This window comes from Aythya ferina (genome assembly GCF_964211825.1).
Source record: "Aythya ferina genome assembly, chromosome: 2".
Classification (NCBI taxonomy): Eukaryota; Metazoa; Chordata; class Aves; order Anseriformes; family Anatidae; genus Aythya; species Aythya ferina.
The window spans coordinates 136,655,654-136,673,072 of record NC_140297.1 but is presented as its reverse complement, the minus strand read 5'-3'; the positions used below and the strand labels follow the sequence as shown (position 1 = coordinate 136,673,072).

At 44.3% G+C, this 17,419-nt stretch overlaps 2 protein-coding genes across 6 annotated transcripts in view; both read left to right on the top strand.

Annotated features, from left to right (window-relative positions):
* The window catches only part of RAD54B (RAD54 homolog B), a 224,973-nt gene that overhangs the window by 171,503 nt on the left and 36,051 nt on the right, over nucleotides 1–17,419 (top strand). For all 5 annotated transcript variants that reach the window (XM_084510777.1, XM_084510775.1, XM_084510778.1 and 2 more), the window contains exon 3: nucleotides 50–224. In XM_084510777.1, the coding sequence (XP_084366903.1) occupies nucleotides 50–224 (175 nt within the window). The remainder of the gene's footprint in view (nucleotides 1–49; nucleotides 225–17,419) is intronic.
* On the top strand, nucleotides 8,613–17,099 carry FSBP (fibrinogen silencer binding protein). Its single transcript, XM_084510783.1, has 2 exons — nucleotides 8,613–11,502; nucleotides 15,696–17,099. Exons 1-2 carry the CDS (start codon nucleotides 11,132–11,134, stop codon nucleotides 16,219–16,221), a joined length of 897 nt encoding a protein of 298 aa, XP_084366909.1. The 5' UTR covers nucleotides 8,613–11,131; the 3' UTR covers nucleotides 16,222–17,099.

Sequence of the window (17,419 nt, the reverse complement as noted above, 5' to 3'; positions counted from 1 at the left end):
TCAACTGCTCGAAGGTAATGCTATCCTGATCTTGTTTCTCTTTTTGCAGATAAATGAGCAACAGGGAAGTGATTCAGGGCTTTCTAAAATACACAGCCAGAATCAAACTGTAAATTTTACACAGCCTGTGGAGCCAACTGCAAAAGTAAAGACAACAACAGCGTGGAACAGCAGCAGTAAGTGCAGCAGGTTGGAAATGAAAATGCTGAGAACGCCCAAAGCCGGTAAGATGCTCGTTCTTTCTTACTGCTGTGTAACGTGAGAGAATTTAAAAGCTTACGAGTGATGTGCTAGTTCCTAAACTTTTATAAAATACTAATGTGTTGTGCAATGGGACCATTATTTGGTGCTCTACTTGGTAGAGTGTGACAAGAACAAACATCAAGTGAGTCTCTTAAATGGAAAACAAACTCAAAAAAGTTGACATTTTAAGAGGCAGTTGGTAGTGCCGCTCTTCAGGTGTGTGTCCTCGAGAAGAGTATTTATAATCAACTTGCTGTTACCCAGGGTAACATCACAAAGAGAGTTGGGATTCCCTAAATAATAGAGAAGTGTTGTAATTTGGATATGTTGTTGGCCTCATGCAGAGAATGCTAACCATACTGAGGGAATTCACAGGTTTCTGAGAGTTTCTTCAATGCAAGATCTGAGCAGTTTTCTTCGGTGTATCTGGTGGGTATTGAGGCTTACGTGTGGGTTGTTAACCCCATGTAACCAGAGCAGGACTGGCTCTGCTCTCTCATGTGTGCCATTCATTATTTTTCTACTTTGGTAATGAGTATTACTCGGAAAAGCTAATTAGTAAGCACTGCAAAGGTAGTGAAGCACCTGAAAGGTAGCAAATGGACTTTGATGGACCTGAATGACTCCGTGGGGTTGAGTGTCTTCATTTTCTACTCTTCGTGTGTAGAGACCCTCTGGTCTCTACAGTATCTGGCCCAGATTCACGGCTGCTCCAAAACCTGCCTCCCAAACCCCTTTTCTTATTTCCCAGTTAGCCCAGCTCGATGTTTGCTGGTGATCACCCACTGACCGCCACAACCAGGCAGTATGCCCGGCTCTCCAGTTTTTTTTGTGCTTTTTTTTTTTTGTTTTTTCCTCTAAGAATTGCAGTATAAGTCTTGTGCAATCCCCAGCGCTTTTTCTAGCATCCTCTAAGTTCCACACCCAGGTAGGCAACAACCCCCTTCACTCCATCAGGTGCTCTCAAGAGCCTTTCCTATTCACTCTTCTTGTTGGCTTTCACGCTCAGAAAATGGGGTTGGATGGGCCCCTGGGGCAGGGGACCGATTCCATCAGGTGCTCTCTTTGGCAGGGGTAATGTGGGACAATTCAGCCATCTTTTAAGCCTGATTTTATGGGGTTTGTGTTTATCTGCAGCGTGCTGTAACTCCCAGTTCTTCCCGTGATGCCCATACTTGCAGAGGCCTTTCGATGTGTGTGGGACAAGCTGTTTGAGCTGTCCTGCTTCCCTGTCCGTACATCTGCGCAAATTTGTGCCTGCTGCTTCTCTCTGGCAGTGCATTTGAAAGATAACTGGTGGATTTTTCCCCAAAATAACCTTCCTGTGGCCTGCAGGGGAAACTGGCAGTCTTCCCAGCAACAAAAAAGTTGTGAAACGGAAAAGATACTAAATATTTTCTGGTATCATGTGTCCCACGTGCAATTGGTGTGGGTTTTCTGTGGTGATTTTAGGGAAAATAAGTCGTGTGATGGGTGACCTGTTTCTGTTGATGTTGCACTCCTTGCTGAGTGACCGACCAAATCATTTTGTGCCCAAGCCTTCCTGTGTCTGTAGCACGGGGCTAACCCTGCAGCTCCTTGTAAAGCTCTGATAAAACCTGGTATAAAGTAAGGATTTTAAAAGTAGTGTGAATTAACTTCGTTTGTCAAAGCAATTCAAAACTCAAAAGCAATGGGAACCAGTTGTGAAAAGCAGAGTCACTATTGATTTATTTCTTTATTTATTAATGTCCTAACGGAATTATATCTGACTGTCGGTCTCTTCAACCAAAAAAGACTTCCCTATTAAAGGGGCGTTAAGACAATTTCAAGATTTACGGTCTGTGTGCATGCATTATTTTGGTTCACTGTCTCGGTACCATTTAATGCGCATGATAAGCTGTTTGCTAACTCCATATCGTGCTGAAAGCTGCTGTGCTTGGGTTGCCAGTGCAGCAGTGGAATGTGTAAATAAATACCCCAGCTTCCAGTGACGTTCTTAGGGAACACCTGTGGGCAGTCGGACAACTGCACTGCTCGTTGAGCTTTATCTTTCTGAAACCCAGCCCCGAGAATGCTGCGCATGCTTTCAGTAAAACTTGCTCTCTGACACACGGTGTCCTTTTTTCTGGGTGTAGACAAGGAAGGATTTGATCAGATACCATCAATCTAAAAATTACAGCATGTCTAGCTTAAAAAAAACAACTTGCTTTTCTAGCCTTCTTCTCAAAATAGGCTTTGTTTCCTAAAATTTCACTAATAAAAGTAAAATGAAAAGGACCCTGAAATTCTGCAAGATGAGATAAAAACCTCTAAAGAGGTTTTAGTAAGATTGTAGCAACTGTTGTAGGGTGAAACCTGGAGATGTGGTGTAGTTTTAAGAGAGCTGTGGTGGTAGTGCCAGGGTTTGGGCTCGAAGCTATTTCAGATGCAAGGTTGCGGCGTTCAACAAGCAGATTACTAACTGTGGTTATGATGAGCTCTGAATACTGGAAAATGATGCTTCTTCATAAATACATCTCTGTAGGAAAATAAACGTTATTACTGCTTTAGGAATCAGCCCGGGTTCTTTTGTTTGTTTGTTTCCAGAGGTAAGCAGTGTGGCAATCACTTTGGTCCCTTTTTTCATATTCAGAACCTAATATTCATCGCCACTGCCAACAGGTGTGCTGTGGGGAGGTCACTTATTTTTCTCATACGCCTCTACTGGATAAGTCTGTGTGTCTTTAGAAGCGAAAGTTACTTTACCATCCCAGAAATATTGAACAGAAATTGAAATTTATGTGTCTGGACTATTATTTCAGTTCTTAAAACTCCTCGTTTTCTACTTGTCCTCATTCCATTTTGAGGTCCTGTAACCAAGTACAAAACAAACACAAATAATTTGAAGAATCCCCAGACAGGCAAATCTCTGACCAATATCTCCTCGGTGTCTTAGTGCTCTGTCTGGATTACGTTGTTGGATTTATGCTCTGCAAGGTGATGAATTCAGATATGGTGCTAGTAAGAGGGATTGGCCAGGACTGGGGTTCTCACCTACACTACCTTCTTCAACTTAACATTTTATAGGTAAAAATATACGTAACAAATTTAATTTATGCTTATTATCTGGGTTTACAGTTTACTTTCTGTTGGCGTTTTTAACCTAGGAGAACCTTGACTTGTTTCTCCTCTGGCTTTGCTACATCACACGAGGAGACAAACAGCTCTTGTCCCTTGTCTTTCATCCATCATTACCATCTCTTAATGCTTCTTCTAAGGGAAACTTTGTCAGAAGCCAAACTCGGAGATTACCTTTGAACTAGCAGTGCAGACAGATTGTAACTGTATTTCAGAACAGGATTAAAGTGTTCGCCCGATGATGACAGAGTGTTTTTCATGCTTATGATGTTAACTGTAGTTATTATTTGCATGGAGTTGTGAATACATTTTCCAACCGCCCTGGGATGCTAATGTTTGCTGAGTTTGTTGGCCTGTAAAGTTTAACATCTTTCCTCAGTTAAGGCATTTTTATTTTCATAATGGGATTGTTTGGCTCCTTCAGCTGTCTCGAGCGTTGTTAAAGGTTAGCCTGGTTTCTTCTCACTTGATATGAATACAAAACTCTCTTAATTAATACGAATGCTATATGAGAAAATTTACTTTTCAGTAAATCATGACAGCACTACTCAATTGCCTATCACTGTTAATCAGAGGATTTAAAAAATGCTATTTGGAGTTTTTTTTCATACTGTGCAATTTCAGCCTATTTCCAGTTGCTAGATAACACAACCAAAGACATTCAGACCTGACGTCTTATAAGGAAGCATACCATTGCTAGAGTTACTGAAGTATCTTTGCAAGTATTAATTGTAATTTCTATTATTTCATTCCTTTCCATTACTGCCCTTTACAAATTGAGCTGGAAAAGATATTCCTGTTGAGTATTTTTACTGTGTGCCTGTATTAGTGGTGCAGCTGCAGTTCAGTGGGCCCCTCGCATGTTTTCATAAACAGTTGGTAAAGCAGTTAACTCTTTGGGTAAAAGATACTGGGTAACCACGTGTAGCTCCTAATAACAGCTAAGTGTGCCTTAGAAAATTAGGCTGATGTTCGAGTAAATATATTGGAAATAAATTGTCTGTGTCTCTGATCTGACACCGTTCAGAGATGGTTTTTGTGATGTTCGTTTGCTAAACGAACCAGAAGCGTTCATTTATCTGTCAGCCCTGGTAGGTAGAGCTGCAGATTGTCACCTCCTGGCCAAGCACCCTGCTGGCCAGCAATCGCTGTGGTGCTGGCATTGCTCTTGTTCTCATGACTCTTCAATCTTTATTTTTTTTTTCCCTCACTCTTCCTATAGATTCCTCACAGGCTTTATGGTAGAGGCCAGACCAGAACCCCGTCCTTAAGGGTTTCTATTCCTGTGCTCAGAAGCACCAAAAGCAGCAGCTGTGACTTCCCTGCCTCTCCTGTTTGAAGGTCTGCAGTGGAGAAACCATTCCTGAACTGCAGCAGCAATCCCTTAACTCCGAGTCCTGGGCTGGGTAGCCACCTGCGATGCTCTATAATGGGCTGCTGTAAAACAAACCCAGCCTTGCTCAGGCGGTATTTCCACGGTTAGTCCCACACAACCTATAATTTGATATGAACGTGTCTAGCTGTCCTGTGAATAACCAGGCTTGAGGTAATGATAGATGACACAACCAGGATATTCACACGTTTGAGAAAAGGGCAGTGAAATGGCAGCAAAATAAACTTTTCCTGTGTCCTACTTAGATGTGCTCTGATACGTGCGTTTGGACTCACGGAGATAACGAAGGAGAGGGGAAGGAAACTGGAAATCAGAAGGGTGCTGCGTGGTCAGAAAAGGAAACGCACGTCAGAGTTGTTTTAGATGGAAGGTACCCAGCGCTTCCCAAAAAGTTGGAGGGGTTAATGTGGAAGCTTTTCAGTAGAAGCTTGCCTAGTAAACTGAGTGGTGTTTGCTTCTTTGCAATGAAACAACACAAACTGCTGGTTTCTTTACATTTCAATAACAAAAAGTATACTCACTACTGAATAGAGCTATGCTGCACGTAAAGATAATAATCTTTTATGCTTTATTCCTTTGTTTTTATCATAAATTGTTGAAAAATCACAAATTGTAAACAAGAAGAAAAAAGACTTACGTGCTCTTTTTAGTGCGGACACAGAGATCTAGCATTGAAACTGCAGATATAAAGGAAACTCCCTTTTTTCCAGGGTGGGAGTGGGCCTGGAAAATGAACTGATTAAGCCAATATATTTATTATTATTTAACTCCTTGGCAATTGCATGCAAATATGTGATATATAGTCTGTAATATGTAGGATATGAAATCACCTAACACTGTAATTTTGAAATAAGGAACTTAGGAGATGCTTTGTCTAGAGACTATTTTTTAACAATTTAGGTTTAGCAGTAAAGGTAGTTCCAGTTTCTTCATTCATTCTGGGGGAAACTGTCCATATAATTTCCTTCTTAATTTCTCCTTCATTATCAGAATTTATTATCAGGCCGTGAGTAAGGAGTGAAGATGGACAAAAGAGGAAATTCAGTGCCATTCTAAATTTCTCAGATATTTTCCACTTCCACCCTTCAGAAAGCCCCGTCGTGGGGGTGGGATGTGGGTTTGCTCCCCCCCAGCACCCTCCTGTCTCCAACAGATACAAAGCTGGATTTCAGGGAAGATGGGAGAGAATGTAACCAGGTAAAGGATGAGAAATGCCTTATTTAAGTGAAGTGGAAGGGGTTTTTTTGAGCTATAATGAGCACAGTTACAGACTTGGCCCGGATCCCTTCAAAGATAGTCGCCAAATCTTTCTGTAGCTCTGCCCATTGTTTGGATCCCCTTTGTTGCCATGCCAGCATAACTCGAGTTCAGCCCCAGCTTCTGGCTTCGGGCCTTAGGCTTCCCCCCCAGCAGAAGCTTTGTCACAAGACGACGTTCCTAAAACCAATGGGATAGCGGTAAGGCAGTTTGTTATCTCAGGGCCCTCAAAATAGCTGCTCTGAGCACACCAGAAGAATGGAGAAAGCTGCTCCTGTGTCAAATGCATGGAGTAGTGGGTAGGGAAGTGTTTTGAGGTTACTATTAAAGAATAATCTCCAAAAGATGGGAGAATTGCAGAAACTTGGCTTTTCTCACATCCTTTTTTTTTTTTTTTTCTAGAGGCTATCTTGCTAATGGGGATTTAAGAACACAAATATCCTAAGAAAACCATACTTTGAAACCTTCCTGTATTTCCTGGCTGCTTCTTGGTCAGTCGTCAAAAAGCTTATTGAAAACCAGGATCAGAGAAGGTGCAGGAGTGTCTTAGGAACCGGAGGCACTCCTGAGTTTGTAAAGAACGATGCTGCTCCCTTTTCTTAACATACAAAGCGAAGAGCTTATTTGTGGCGCTACGGGCACTTAGTAGGATAATTCGGAGCCCTGTAGCTTTAAGCCAAACTTGTTTGAAGGATGATTGCAGATCTGAATGTGTGGGCTGGAATGTCAGATTGAGATGAAGATAAATCCTTTAAAATTTGGCATGGAGAAGGCCGGCGTAATTACCTAATCTGAATATTTCCCATTTCAGTGGGCTAGATGTTGAGACAACACTTAGCATCAGCAGAGGGGACGGATGCATAATTAGCTTTTACGCCAGGAATTTTAGAGGACACGAGAGCTCTGGAGTGCATAATTCAGGGTAGCTTCAGGAGAGCAGTGCAAAGGTAATAATTACACTGTTAACTTCTGGGGTTTCTGGCCTTGTCCTGAGATCCAAGTGCCCAGAAGCTGCAAGAACTGTTAGTTAGATGTTAGCCCTGAGTATATGGTAGATGCTGATGACAGAAATAGATGCAGAAGAAAGAGTTAAAGCTTCTCTTTATTTTTTTCCTTTCCTGTCCCCCCTACCCCAAATGCTGGGCAGAGGTTTAGAAATATTTGTGCAAGGATAAGGGAAAGGAGCGGTCTGAGGGGTTCAGGTATGGTGAGGGTAGGAAGAAGAAAGTGTAAAGGTGATGGTGAAACGAGAAAAAAACTGAATGAAATGGGAAAGCTATTTGAAAATTAAATTAAATGATCTTAAAATAATTCTCAGAGTCTGGAGAGAATATGTCCAAGCGTAGTAGCTTCCAGGTAAAGTTTTTCTGCAACTTTTGGCCCTCAATTCTTCACCATCCTCAGCCCTCTTCGTAACGAGTAATGCCTGAGCCCCTTAATTTGGGAGCTTACCCACGAAACAGCTGTCACCACGGGAGACCTTTGGAGCCGAAAACTTTTCTCAGCCACCCTTTGCTGCAGCCAGCCCTCCGGGCGGATCGGATGGCTTGGCACCACCTCGCTGGTGTGTCAGCGCAGAAGGCTGTGCGATGACCTCATGGAACTTGTGCAGCCCTCGCTACCTACAGACCCTCTCAAGTCCTCTTCTGCAGCTGCCAAATCCCATTTGCACGAGTGAGCAACTGCCTCGGTGCTTGCCAAATGTTTCTGCTGCCAGTACGCCCCAATATATTCAGAGATGTGTAACGCAGCCGGAGCTGCTCAATCCTCTTACGGTTTCTCATAAGCACGGGGGTATCAGGGTTTCACTTCAGATTTGGGATCAAATCTTGCAGTTGTTCTCTTCTTCTTAAGATTCTCCCGCTTCTACGGACTGCAAATGCCAAACCCAGGCCTACCCAGAGCTGGTGTGCTTACATATTAAATGAAAGAAAAATAGATCTCTTCTAGACTTACTCTGAAGCTACCCCTCTGTGGGCAGAGCACCCTTGCAGAGTTCAGCAGCCCTTTACTGACTTAATATTATTTGCATTTAAAGGTCCCAGCCTGGACCAGTGCAATTCACTTCATTAATAAGTCTGCTCCAAACTTCAACTTTCATGACATTCTTTTTTAGGGTCTCCTCCTTAATTATCTCTCTGTGTGTGTAGTCTGTAGAGATCCTCCCTCTTTTTTTTTCTTCAAAAATAAAAGCTTGTCATGGGGATATTCTTCCTCAGCGTGTTTGACAAAGGATCCTTCTCCCTTTTCTCTCCCCAGTTATTCCATAATTTTCAACTGCAAAGCCCTGGACTTACCTATTACCTGTAGTTTCAAGTCTTATTTCCCAACTATTTAAGTTCTACAACCTTAGCAAGGGCCTGTTGCTCGGTCCTTGAGTAACTGTGGTGGTTTTCTGTTCTCTAGATATTCCGATCTACTCTCACAGCTCCCATTTTTCACGAATTTCCAAAGACAAAGATTTCATCCACTTGAAAACTGGGGTTTTAGATGCTAACGTTTAAACTGGGAAGCATCAGGCTTCTTGAAAAGAAGGAATTAAGGAAATGGGGGAAGAAAGTTGCTTTGAGTGCTAATATCAGCACGGGGCAGGGGCAGAAGCACAAAAAAGCTGGGGGACAACAGGTTTTTTTTTTTCAGCTGTCTTATTGCTACACCTTTGGTAGCTGAGAGAAGTCTTCACGTGATGCTAATACGCAGCCTTCTCACCTCCTGTGATTCCTCACCCGAGTACTGACATGACCTTAGGCTGATGAGCAGAACTATTTAAAAACAACAACAACAACAAAAAAAAGAAATAGGGGAAAAAAATATCTTGTTTGGCAGCCGGCTGCGTTTTTTACAAGGGTTCTTTTACACTCCGGCAGAACAATATGTAATTCAGACTGCTTCCTTCGGGCGCTGGCTCGAAAGAAATCATCGTGGGAAGGGTCCTGAGCCTGGGCCCTGGTTCTGTGGCAGGCCTGGAGCAGCCGTGCCGAGGGCTCCCCTTCTTTCCTTGGGGTTTTTGGGGTTCCTCTGCCCGATGGTGGACATCTGCTGGGTGTTTGTGGGGAGGAGCCTTCACTCACACAGCCTGGCCCTGAGTTTTGTCACTAAAAGCCAAGAGATTGGGGCCTGCACAGCTCCTTAAACATCTGAGGGTGGGCTCTTCTCTGGCTCCTTGATTCCTATACTCCCAGAAGCCTAAAATACATGAGGCATATTCCTTTTATTTCATTTTATTTTATTTAACCGCTAGTACCCCACTCTGTAGTAATATTAAGAGCGAAATGTGGGGAAATAGGGAAGGATTAGGTGTTTAAAAGTAGTGGTTTTCATGCGGTGCTTCTAACCACAGCAGTATTTTGTTTCTCAGACTCTCCCGAAACAGGCTTCAGCCCATAAAATGCTTTATTTAAGCTTGGCTTGAAAGCAGCTCCAGCAAAGCGGACCGGTCACAGTTTTGTGAGGTGGTGTGGGCAAGCCAAGCCTCGGGAAGTTGTTCCAAACACGCTTGTTGTTGTAAACGCTGGCTGCTTTTTCACGGTGAAAGTCTCCTTTTCGTTTAGTTTCAGGCTTTTTGTTTTGATTGCAGCTTGCGTCTGCTCAGGGATTTTTCCCCTTCGAGCAAGCAAGTTTATACCTAGATCCTTATTGCCTGCAGATAGATATTTCAAGCTATAATTAGATTTCTCTTGCCTTCACCCCCCCCTCCTAGGCTCCCTTCTTGTCAAGGCTGAACATGTTAAGCCGGAGAGGCTGTTTGCCACCACCTCAGCTTGTGTTTCTTTCCACCCTCTGGCCTCTTGCAGCGACGTCCGCGGTTCTTCAAACTCAGCTGTTGCTTTTCGTGGTGCTGAGCACCTTCCCTTCCACCTGCAGCTTCCTCCGCTTTGTTCATTTTGTTAAATTTCAAACCTTGCCTGCGTTTTCTGTGCTCAGGCCTGGCTCAAGGTGATGCGCTTGGCAGCAGGCAACAGGGAGGCACCGACACAGCACGCACGTTGTGCCCCTAAAAGCCAGGTTTTCACCCCAAAGGAGTGCCTGGAAGCATCACCATGCAAGTAGCATGTTTCCCCCAGCTTCCACTCGCGATGGCAGGCCCAGAAATTTGGGACAGAGCCATCCCGTGAGGCAGGTCAGGCCGTTTCGCCGCCACCACGGCGATGCCACACGCCCCGAGAGGCAGGCATGTTCCAGCAGGGCACAGCTGCGGGCTGCAGCCAGGAGAAAAAGCCGGATAAAAAGCCCTTTCAGCCCTCACACTGCCGCCTTTGGGGCGTGTTTTTTTTTATTTTTATCATCATTTCACCAGGATCTGGGTGGGTTTTTTTTTTGCTCGCTTTCTCCCTCCGCTGCCACACGCCGGGCCGCGAGCGGCGGCTGCCGCTTTAAGAAGGCTCTGTGGAGGTAGCGGGAGCAGGCTGGCAAAATGCAGGAGAAGCTTAGCTTTGCTGGAAGGCCGAGTGTAACCTAACCAGCTGGAGGATATGCCGGAGCTGATTGACAGCAGGACCAGCATTATGCAAATACCGCCAGAGAGAGAGAGAGAGAGAGAGAGAGAGCGGCGGCCGGCCGGGGGCTCTCTGAGGGAGCTCCCTACACACGCCGCGCTTATCTGCCCGCTCGGTGTAACACTCAATAAATTGCCCCCCCCAAAAAAACAATTGTTGCTTTTTTTTTTTTTTTCTTCTCTTTTTTTTTTCTCCTCTCCCTTTTTTCGGCCGCCCGTTGCGTGCGAAATCCCGAGTGCGGTTTCAGTTTGCGCGATGTGCGAGAGAGCGAGGGAGATGTGTCAGAGCTTGTTACTCCGGCTAAATTAGGTAATTTTTAGCCGGGTAACGTGCTAATCTTTAAACCTTTATGTCTTTAAATCCTGCGTGTGCCTGGGCTCTTCATACAAAAGTGTATTTTGCTTGTTTCTTCTCGTCTTCTTCAGTCTGAAGCCTTATGTAGGTCAGGCTTGGCTTAAGCAGATTTCCTGAACCTGCGTCAGCTTAAGCTGAAGGAATTTTAATAAACCCTCCCTTGTAGGCGTGGGCCTAAATGAGACTAGCCTAGTTAAGCCTGATCTTTTTCTGTTTGTGAAAAAGAGCTGAGCAGAGCTAGGGACTGCATGGTGGCTTGGGGACCGGCTCCCTTCACTCCCAGCTCACAATGGTGGGGAAGGCCAGATCTTCCAATTTCACCTTATCCGAAAAGCTCGATTTGCTAAAGCTGGTGAAGCCCTACGTTAAAATTCTCGAGGAGCACACCAACAAGCATTCGGTCATAGTGGAGAAAAACAAATGCTGGGATATCATAGCTGATAACTACAACGCCATCGGAGTAGACCGCCCGCCTCGTACCGCACAGGGCCTGCGCACGCTGTACAAGAGGCTCAAAGAATACGCCAAGCAGGAGCTGCTGCAGCAAAAGGAGACCCCCTCCGACTGTAAAAGCAGCATTTCCGAGCCAACCAAGAAAGTTGTGGAGATGATTCCACAGATTTCCAATGTGTGTTTAAGAGACAGGAGCGGTGTACAAAGGTGAGAGATTTTTTTTTTTTTTTTTTTCATTCCCCTCCCTCCTCCTCCTGGTTTTGTTACTGAATGGTGAAAATGATGGCGCCTCCTGTCTGCTCTGCGACGCGTTGCTCGTGGGCAGTGTCCTGAAGGAAGCGGTCGTGAGAGGAAAAAGCCCCAAACTGGGAACAATGCCTAAATGATATTGCTTTTGTTTTATGGCAAGCTCGCTAGTGACTTAGCAGTGCATTCATTTTTCAGCTCTTTCAAAGCCTGCTTCAGCCTTTGTCATACTCTGGAAAGTGAGGGTTAAGGGAGAATCAAAGGGAAAGAGTAGCTCCAACCTCTACCCCTCCCCTACCTTTTAATAGGCAGATTATTCAAACATTGGCAAAGTGATGGCTATTCTCCTCCATTTAAGGTAACACTGCAGTCATTTTGCAACATATGGCACTATTAGCAGTTTAGAGCAGATTTTTAACAAAGTTACTTCACAGAGCTGAGGAACCTCGTTCTCAGAGCTTTCTCCTCTCCTTCACTCTGCTGTCTGCGTATTACGTTTGAACTGATCCCAACCCTTTAAAAAAAAATGGACTGCCAGCACCACGGTGCCTTTGTGAGTTTTTTTTTAAAACACTTGTATTGCATCGAGGGTGATTTTCTGAAACTGGAGCAAAGCTCATTGCAGGCTAAACTCCATGCAGCCCTGCATCGTAGGGTAGGTGGTTTAAATGCACACAGAGAGAAACCGAGAGGTGCAGCTATAGAAGTTTTCTCTTTTTTTTTTGTAGTTTTTTTTCTTTTTTCTGCACTGCTCAGTAAAGTGAGACACACTGTCTAGGTTTGAGCCAGACATAATACAGGCAGGCAGCGTGCAGGCTTGCTCCCACAGCTGGCTAATGCCCCTCATATCTGACTTGCAACACTCTGCTGGTTCTGTATTGGTCCTCGAGGGATCAAAAAACGCCCGGGTCAGGGCTTGGTTCCTCCCGATACAAAAAGCAAGGTAGGGAGGAGGGGGGAAAAAAAGCCAAATAACTCTCAGAAATCCTGAGAAAGCTCTGATTTTTTTTCCTCCCCCCTCTTTTTCACCAACGGATTAATGGGAAGTGAACTTTCCATATTTTAATCAGCCACGCTGCTCCTTGGTGCAACAGCCAAAGGCTCTGCGGAGGGCTGGCGTGCGCGCACAGGGCGAATTGGATCCGTGGTGCCACTGGTTGAACTGAATGGTAGCAATTGTCTAAATCCCAACGTGCCAGATGCTCTAAAAATATGCTGCTGCGGGTCCCCGGCGTAAAGAAGTCTGAAGCAACTGGGCTGTGCTGCTGCTGCTCCTGGTGAATGCCCCTGGAGGAACGGTCCCAAAGAATTCCCTGGAACAAAACGGGGCTTTTAATTGCACTAATAAAGGTTGCAGTGTCTTGGCTACCAACTTTTGTAAGGAGGAAGGGGGAGAAAAAAAACCACAACAGTGTGAGAACTTGGGTTTGCAGATCAGCTTATGAAAAGCGGTGACGCTTTTCATGAATGATTAAGAGCTAATGATCTCCGTAGTTTGTCTCCTATAATTTAGGCTTTTTTTTTTTTGCAGGCTTTTATGGCTCTGGGAACATTGACTTGATTGCTGCTTACCCAAAATGGTTGTTCCAGGAACAGCCAATGCACTGTGTGTCGAAGGGAAGGATTATCATTTAAATATATATTTTTTTCTGCCTAATTACATCATTATTTGATAGTTCTAATTTTAACTCCGAGTTGCGTTTCCCCCTGATTTTGAAAACCCTGCGCTGGGTTTTAACTCGCTAGGATACGGCTTAGCTTTTGGGGAAGGAAATGCAACTTCTAATGAATCCAGATTCTTAATTGCACCTTTAAGCAATTTCTAGCTCACGGTGATTAAACAAAACCTAGCGAATCATGGGTGCCTCCAGGGTTCGAAATACCATCCCCCAGTTGTGGTAACTGTTGTTTGTCTTTCTTTCAGCCAAGTTGTCAGAAACAACATTAGTAACCACCATGCAGGCGCTCCTTTTGTTTCCCAACTCCTTCTTTCTCTCTTCCCCCTCTAATTGTTTTCCTCTTAGGAGGCTGACACCGAAAGGGGAGGAAAAAAAGCCCCGTCTGAGCTACCTGAAGGTTTGCTAATGGTCAAGTTTCTGGTGAAATACACCGCAGGAGGTGAAATTGGCAGTGTTTGGAGGCTGTTAGGCTAAATCGGAGCTGTTTTTTCTTTCTCTTCAACCTCTCTCACTTTCTCTTTCTGCTCTCCCTCTCCGTTTCCTCCTGTCACAATGACCTGCTTCTCCTGCTAGCTGTTTCCATCGTCTGCAGGCGAGACGCTGGCCGGGAGCCAGCAACCCTGAGCGAGGCTGAGCTGGTGGAGAGGGGGAAACCCAGCGCTGCAGCCAGCCCCGGGGAGGCACAGAGGGGCAGGAAAATAATAAAATAACTCCCGATGCTCAAGGAAAAGGAGGGAAAGGCATGTGAGAAAGAGGTGCCCAAAACAAGGCAAAGCTTTGTGGCATGAGGAAGAGGGAGTAAGGTGGTATAATCGATACTTCACAGGCAGCTCAGGTGGCGGTGGACAGAATTGAGATTATCCCAGTGTTTCCTTGGGGATAAATGGAAGTTCTGCTTCCAAAAGCCTTCTTCAGATGGACTTTTTCTTCCTGAAAGCTTTTTTTTTTTTTAATAGTTTGGGTGATTGGCAGAACTAATTTTTGTGAAATACATTTCTCCGACCCTGTTGCTCGTTCTTACAAATGACTATTTCGAAGTTTCCACGCTTTCATTCTAGAAATTGCACTTGCATCCTAGTAGATGTTGGGCTAGTTCAGGCTCCCTTGGAAATTGCACCCATGGCTGCTTATTTCTCTTGAACCGAGAGTTTTGCAGGCCATGGGGGATGCAGAGGAGAAAATGCTCTCTTTTGGTGTCTGCCTAAGGAGTTTGTGCACTTCCACAAGAAGTAGGATGTAGAAATTAAATTCCTCCTGTACTTCTGGGAACGTGAACCCACGCCTGCTGCTCACGGGCAGTGTTTTAATAATCAGTGTTCCTCAAATTGCGGCTTGTAGAGCTCAGAAGGAGGTTTTAAAAAGAAAGTGCAAACACAGCCACACACCCTGCCCCTTTAATAGGCAGCAGCTCAGGTCCTCCAGGGCTGGGGAGCATCTGGGGATGTTTTGCTCATCGTGGATCCCCTCGCTGCCTTGAGCTGCCAGCCGCAGCTCAGTTATTCATGGGCTGGGGACTGTCTCCTGTCTCCTGTACTGTAAAATAGTTCAAGAAGCTGATCTGGCTTTAAAAAAAAAGTATTGCCTCAATCAGGGAGCGATGTGCAGAGCTCTGGGGTTTCAGACAAGTGGTGGAGAAGTCGGCAGGCACAGCTGGGGCCGCTATTAGCATCAAAGCCAGCGTAATGTCAGATCGTGACTGGAGGTGCTGCTGACTCAGGGCTCCGCACAAAGGCAGATGAGTCAGGTGGGTGTTGCACTCCAGAAAAGGGGGAAAAATGCAGCGCGGAGCTGTTCTGAGTGGCAACGTTTCCACGTCTCCTCTCGAAGCTTGAGAGAAATCGTGAGATCACTGCTTCGTAGGGAAGGAGCGAGGATTAGCTGGATTCCCTAATCTGCGGGGCAGGGTCATCATCTGGGCTGTGGTTTCTTCCCCCCAGGCGCTTTGTGTAATTTTATGCAGCGATTGTTTTACATGCAAAAAGGCACACAAAACAAACAGCGAGGTGCGTGAGTCACAAACGGGGAACGCATTGGGACAGGACGAGATGAGTAAGTTCGGGAGATGGAAACGTTTCTGCCATAGCCCGCTCAGTCTGAGGCTATGCCCTTTTAAAATCACTTTCTCAATTATATAAACCATTTCCTCTATCACTTACATCAACTTCTACTTCTTTTTGTTCTCACTTATCACTATCATTTATCACTAATGCCTGTTTAGCCTGTTGCAGAGGAAGGGCCAACCAGGATTGTTCTTTCTAGGCTACACCTCGTAGTAGCAGTAGCATCTGCGTAAGACAAAGCCATATACATGTGTTGGAAAGAAGGAGGGCTGCACACGGTGTTCATGTAATGAAGCAGAGTTTCAGCTGTAGCTAGCAAACACTAGGATTTCAAATGAAGCTTTGGTTACTTACATTTATGTCTTTTTAAAATAGTTTTTGCTGGGTGATTTACATCTGATTTTGTGTGTTCTAGCGCTAGTATCGATAAAGAAACAATTGCTGGTACCAGTTCACCGCAGGCAATGTTGGATCACCATCCTGCGACAGTCATGATGGAGTTGCAGTCGGAAGAGGATGTCAAACCCCCTCCTTCGTTGATTATAGACTCGCAGCAAAGTGAGAACCTAGAACACGAGGAAGAACACCAGCTGGTGCATATCATGGAGAGGTCTCCTTCGACGTCGGTGTCTTCGGTTGACATGAGAGTTATGATGTCTCCCTCTCCCGTACCCAGAAGAGATGAGTTTTTTAGGCTTGAGGTCGGAGAACGCTTTAGACCGATGTGTGGGTCTGACCCGCAGATGCTGCAAATGCTGAAAGAAGAGCATCAGATCATATTAGAAAATCAAAGAAAGATTGGGCTGTATGTCCAAGAAAAAAGGGATGGTTTGAAAAGGAAGCAGCAGCTGGAGGAAGAACTGTTGCGAACAAAAATCAAAGTGGAGAAGCTGAAGGCAATACGATTACGCCGTGATCTGCCAGAATACAGCAGTATCTAAATATTTTATTACTCCTGTCATATCCCTTGAAATACTTAATAATAAATACTTTCACCCTAGCAAAGTTGTTCCTTACGTTAATATGGATGGATCCAAATGTGGTCTTGAAAGATGAGGGCATATTTCCCATGTTGTTGTTTATGTACCGTAATAAAAATACCTTGTATGGGTTTGAGTGCACCACCTCTTCTGGTCTGAAGTATAATCAAATCCCATAGATTTAAGTTATTAGGATGATAAAAAATGATAAATTTCTTCAAGAAATCGCCTATCCTTCCTAATCTTAATGAAGTTGCAGGTTCTTAAATACAGATAAAAAGGAGGAGTAAGGCGATGCTTAACTATGCTCTTCTTTTCAAGTTGGTAAATCTTATGACAGTGGTGAAATTTTGCTGGCATATCAGCATGGAAAACAAAATTACTGGATTGTTATATTTTTTTAATGTTCAGTAGTCTTTAAAAGAGTTAACACTTTTTATTGTTTTCAGTGGGTGAGCGTTTCCATAGGGAATTATCCAAATAGAGGCAGTGAAGGCAATACTTCATCGTTAAAACTGCATGTGTGCGTAATTTGTGTGTACAGTTACCCTGAGCCTATATTCAGTTAGAGTAATTATACTGGTGATCAGCCACAGAAATGTCTAATTTGCTCATTTGCATGCATAATTACTACTGTGCATGTGCAACCGAGACAGTTGCAGGTGCCTTTGATTGATATCTAGACGACTATAAGCTACCAAAATGAAATAGTTGCTGTGTGTAAGTAATGTGACTTGAAGTCAACAGAAGATTCTTTGTTATTCCGCGTACCTTTTATAACTGCTGTTGTTCTGGTCTTTTGATTAGTTTCAAATAAAAAGCCCAAAATGAGAAAGAAATTGATTCTTCTGTCTGTCCTAGCAGCAGCACTTTCCTCTGCAGTTACGATCAACACTAATAACTGGAAAACAAAACAAAACAAAACAAAAAAAACAACCCACAACAACTGGAAAGCGTAAGTCCCGGCCAATTTGTCCATAATTCTTGGTCTTCTGCTTGTTATGAATAGATCCACACCTGCCTTAGAGCTCCGGCTCCTTATTCCATGTAACAATACTTTGTTCTTCCTCTAACTTCTTGCGTAGGAAGAGGAAAGGAAGCACAGAATCGAGGAAAAAGAGAACAAAGGAGGAGCAATTCCACCCTGGTCTCCTATCTC

What these genes read in the sequence shown, in the direction of transcription:
- FSBP (XM_084510783.1), top strand. Translation starts at nt 11,132, where the DNA reads ATGGTGGGGAAGGCCAGATCTTCCAATTTCACCTTATCCGAAAAGCTC. An exon ending in GACAGGAGCGGTGTACAAAG is followed by an intron (nt 11,503 to 15,695) that starts GTGAGAGATTTT and finishes TGTGTGTTCTAG; the next exon opens with CGCTAGTATCGATAAAGAAA.